The sequence below is a fragment of the Vicia villosa genome, linkage group LG4 (assembly GCF_029867415.1).
Source record: "Vicia villosa cultivar HV-30 ecotype Madison, WI linkage group LG4, Vvil1.0, whole genome shotgun sequence".
NCBI classification, from domain to species: Eukaryota; Viridiplantae; Streptophyta; class Magnoliopsida; order Fabales; family Fabaceae; genus Vicia; species Vicia villosa.
In genome coordinates, this window is record NC_081183.1 from 82,695,703 (window position 1) to 82,700,618 (window position 4,916).

General features: G+C 41.0%; 1 protein-coding gene across 1 annotated transcript; it reads right to left on the reverse strand.

The window, feature by feature from the left end:
* Positions 1-2,819: 2,819 nt before the first annotated feature.
* On the reverse strand, positions 2,820-4,073 carry LOC131597431 (uncharacterized). The gene has a single exon (XM_058870131.1). It carries the CDS (start codon positions 4,071-4,073, stop codon positions 2,820-2,822), a length of 1,254 nt encoding a protein of 417 aa, XP_058726114.1.
* Between the last annotated feature and the right edge of the window lie 843 nt (positions 4,074-4,916).

The window sequence follows — 4,916 nt, forward strand, 5'->3', positions numbered from 1 at the left end:
TTTGACAATACCCTGAGAATGCGTCCATGTAAGAGAACACTGAGGCTTGTGCTGTGTTATCCACTAAGATATCAATATGGGGTAGGGGGAAGTCATCTTTGGAACTTGCTTTGTTTAGGTCTATGTAGTCTACGCACATGCGTACTTTCCCACCCTTCTTAGGAACTGGCACTATGTTCGGCAATCCATGATGGGTAATCCCCTCAAATTGTTTGAGTATTTCTTCTCTGATTTTATTATCCATGTTTGGACGAATCCTTCTACGCTTTTATCTGATAGGGGTACTTCCTTCCTTGAGAGGTAGTATGTGCATAACAATATCTGTATCTAATCCTGGCATATTACGGTAGGACTAAGCAAATACTTCTGTATACTCGTGAAGAAGTTTGATCAATTCAGTCTTTACGCCTTCGTTCAAAGTTTCCCCAATCTTGATTTCCCTTGGCTCTTTGTCTGTTCCCAAGTTTATGACCTCAGTTGCTTCTTGAAAGGGAGGCTTGCTTTTTGACTCTCGTTCTATCAACCTTGTTATCTCTTCAGGAAGTTCATCGTCTTCCTCATCTTCTTCTTCAGCTCGGTTAATGCGAGCCTAAGTTTATATTGAGATCCAGCAGTATCATTATGGGTGAATATAGGTGGTGATCTGCATAGTTTATTTTATTTGTTTTAGTATGCAGATATTTACGTGCTTATGGAGAGAAAATTTGTCATTTTAAAAACGAAAGAGGAAAAGAGTAAGACACGGAATTTAAACCAAATGCGAAAGATAGTTTTATTCATTTAATAAACTAGTTTTGAAAACATAATGGGACCCTTACAAACTAACTCTATGCTTTGGGCTGGGCATGAGTGTTTATTTGAAAAATAAAGAAACAAAAAGATTACTTTGAAATGAAAACAATCTTCGGTATCTCCATAACTATCCAATTCTGAAGATGCTCTCCGGGAATGCATTCACGGATAAAGTTGGATGTACTCCCTTTAGCATTCTGGTTGGATATCATAGCTATTTTTTCGTCGTGTTCGTATCCGCCAGCCACGAAGGTCTGTCTCAATGGAGGAATCTGTCGTTCCTCCTTTACAGGCCTATAGGTCATAGACGGTTGATATCCTAAACCTAAGCGATCCTTCTTTTCGGGGACTTCAATCACCTTGCCCCAGTCTTTTGGATTAACATCTTGCATGTCTCTCCAAAGCATTATTGATTTCTTTATCCTCTCCATGGGTAGCGTAATAGAAGTGAAAATCTCTAAGGCTTGGAATGAAGTTTCCATTACTCCTTCTTCAGCGCCAATATATCTGTACGAATCCAAATTACTGACAAATATATCCTCCTCTCCGTTGACAGTCACTATGGAGTTTCCGTCTACGAACTTCATCTTCTGATGGAGGGTTGATGTGACTGCCCCATCCGCGTGAATCCAGGGACGTCCAAGTAAGCAAGTATAGGCCGGTTCTATTTCCCTGACTTGGAAATTGATGCAGAAAGTATGCGGTCCAATAACAACAGGGAGGTCCACTTCTCCAAAGACAGGGCTTTGTGATCCATCAAATGCTTTGACTACCAAGTGGCTAGGTCTTACAACGAGACCTTCCATAGAAATCTTCATAAGTGTAGCCTTCGGCATCACATTTAGTGAGGAACCTGTATCTATGAGGACTCTAGATAAATGAGCTTTTCCACACTATACAGATATGTGTAGGGCTTTGTTGTGTGATCTTCCTTGTGGTGGGAGTTCATAATCACTAAAACCTAAGCATGTCCCAGGAGTAAGGTTGGCCACCATCCCATCGAATTGGTTTACTGTAATATCCTTTGCTACATGAGCTGCATTTAGAATTATCATTAGGGAATCTCGATGTTTCTCCGAATTTATGAGCAGTGACAGAAGAGATATTTTGGATTGTGTTTGGTGCAGTTGGTCTACCACCTTATAGTCTCTTTTCTTGATTAACGCCAGAAACTCTTCAGCATCCTTACTGATAGCATCATTGTATGTTAAAGTTGAGTCAGGATCTGATTCAACTATTCCCTTACCTTTGGAATGTGCCAAATCTTTATCAGGCTCTTGTTGGTTTGGCATTGCCTTAAATACACATCCACTACGTGTCATACCTCCAGGCCCTACTATGTTAGTCACAGAAGATTCTCCTCTAGATATGGGTTGATTACTTTGTTTTTGGTCAGTTGTGGGACCATACTCCCAAGGCATTGCTTTCATATTCTCATAAGGATATGGCATCTTGACAGCGTTGGTTTGAGATGTTGGAGACGCCATGTATGAATCTGGTCGAGGAATTATTAGTGTTTGTTTTGGATTGGGAATGATTAGTGGTTTCTTTTTTTCTTGATGAGGAATCACTAAAGGCTCTTTCCTCTCCACCATTTCTATATATTCCTCCTTGGGAAGTTCTTTGACTTGAACAAATCCTTGATTCATGAGTAGTTGCAAAGTATTATCAAAAGCTTCGTTATGTTCTAAGAGGAACCCCAATTCAAGTAGATGCATCTTAAGTTCATCTATAGGAGTTCTTCGTTGTTGAACTAACTCTTGCTCAGTGAGGATTTCTATTGCATTAACTACTCCATCATGAGGAGGCATAGGATTTGTTTTGACGTTTGGTTTGTCAAAAGCAATAGCTCTAGATTCCAATAAATCTTGTACCTTGTGTTTGAAGTCCCAACATTTATCTAGTGTATGTCCAGGTGAGTTGGCGTGATATTCAAACCTTTCGTTTGCATTGTATCGAAGTGGTAGCTTTTCGGGAGGAGGAGGAGCCAAGGGTTTGAGTTCAACCAGCGATTCATTCACTAGATATCACAGTATTTCACTCCTTGAGGTAGGGAGAGGATCAAAACTTCTTTGAGGCCCTGGGAACCTGTTTTTTTGTTGGGGAATTGTCATTGGTGTTCTAACATCTTGATGTATCACAGTGTTTGTTTCTCCCTCCTTCTTTTTAGAGAAACTTGAAGATGGTTTCTTTGAATAGGGACTAGACAAGGTTCCTTGAATCTTCCCATTTTTTATGCCATTTTCTATCCTTTCCCCTATAACCACCAAGTCGGAGAATCCTGAGGATACGCTACCTACCATTCTCTTGTAATATGGTCCTTGTAAGGTGCTCATGAACATATCCACTAATTCTTTTTCCAGCAGTGGAGGTTGGACACGCGCAGCTATTTCCCTCCATCTTTGAGCATATTCTTTAAAGGCTTCGTCCTTCTTTTGGGACAAATTTTGCAATTGCAGACGATTAGGAGCCATGTCTAAATTGTACTTGTATTGTTTGAGGAAAGTGTTGGCAAGGTCAGTCCAACTTCTAATGTTGGTCTTTTCCAACTGCATATACCAATCAACGGATGCCCCACTCAAACTATCTTGAAAGAAGTGCATCATGAGCTTTTGGTCATGATCATAGGCTGCCATCTTCCTGACGTACATGCGTAGATGCTTTCTAGGACAAGTGAGTCCTTTGTACTTCTCAAAATTGGGCACCTTAAATTTATGAGGTATAACCAAGTCTGAAAGTAAGCTCATTTCAAGGGTGTCCACATCAAAAGCGTCATACCCTTCCACAACCTTAAACCTTTCTTCCAATGCCTTAATTTGATTACTATCCTTTGGCTCGTCCATAACGTTATGGGATGATTGCTTAGGTTGAGGTGATAGGATTGTATTATATGCCTCTTGGTATCCATATTGTAGGTCCAGATAGTCATCTTCTTTAGGAGAATTGTTAGCAGGAATGTGTACAGTACGGGATGTCCCTTCCTTCTGTGGAGGAGGAACAAATCCTTCTTGAGAAGTCTCACCTTCCTCAAGGGCTTGTGTGACTTTCTTAGAAGACCGTGTGTATGCTCCTAGATTGAAATGCCTATCTTTGGGGGGACCAGCACCTGGGACATACCCTAGCAATGGGTTACCATCGTCTAGTAAGTCATCATTTTGCTCATATGCTTCCTTATTTGACGTCTCCTTAGCCTTCTCTTGCTTTTCCATGAAGTCCTTCATGAAGCTTAGCATTTGAGTTATCCCTCCTTTGATTTCATCTACGCTACACACCATTCGCATAATTGATATCGACGCTTAGCTCTCTCTTGCAATACCTGGAAAATTGGAAGGTTGTGAAGCTTGAGTACCGCTCTCCTTCACTTGACGACGAGGCATGTAACATCTGAGGCCGAATAAGGTGGGGGGTGGTTGCACCGCATGTAACACCTGAGGCCTGATATGGCAAGGGTGGTTGCCACATCGGAGTGAGAGGGATCCTAAGGCTGTGCAGGTATGAGACTGCTTGGTCGAAGGAAAGCTTATAAGGATTGATTGGTACTACCTATATCAACAATATGCATCTTCTTTTCGATAGCCCATTCCGTAAGAACTCCACATTTAAGCGTGCTTGACTTGGAGCAATTTAAGGATGGGTGACCTTCTGGGAAGTTTCTTGGAAAGCGTGCGAGTGATGTCAAAGCATGCTGAAAAGACTCGTGTTGGTTTGTGGGGCCAGTCGATCATCTCAAAAGCATTCTGGGGCGTTACAAGGGAGACGTCTAGTTCACCCCATTTGAGGTCAAAGATTTAGTGGTTATGTGGACAACTTTTGATCGATTTTCTTCGAAGGATCCGATCGACTTGGATGCGAAACTTCAAAGATCAGGAGTCGACGTTATCAAAATATTGACCCATCCTCAACTATCTGGGTTTAACAACATGTAACTTTAATTTCATGTTGATCTATCTTTGTAATTTCGATTATTTATGATAAATCGAAGCATTGTTGGTTTGTTTTTTGTTTTCTGAATCAAACAATATTTCGGAAGTGCATCTCCGAAATATCCTAAGGGGTGATTTCGGATGTGCACTTCCGAAGTCTCTTTATTTTTGAAAAAAAAAGGTGTCTTCGGAAGTGCATCT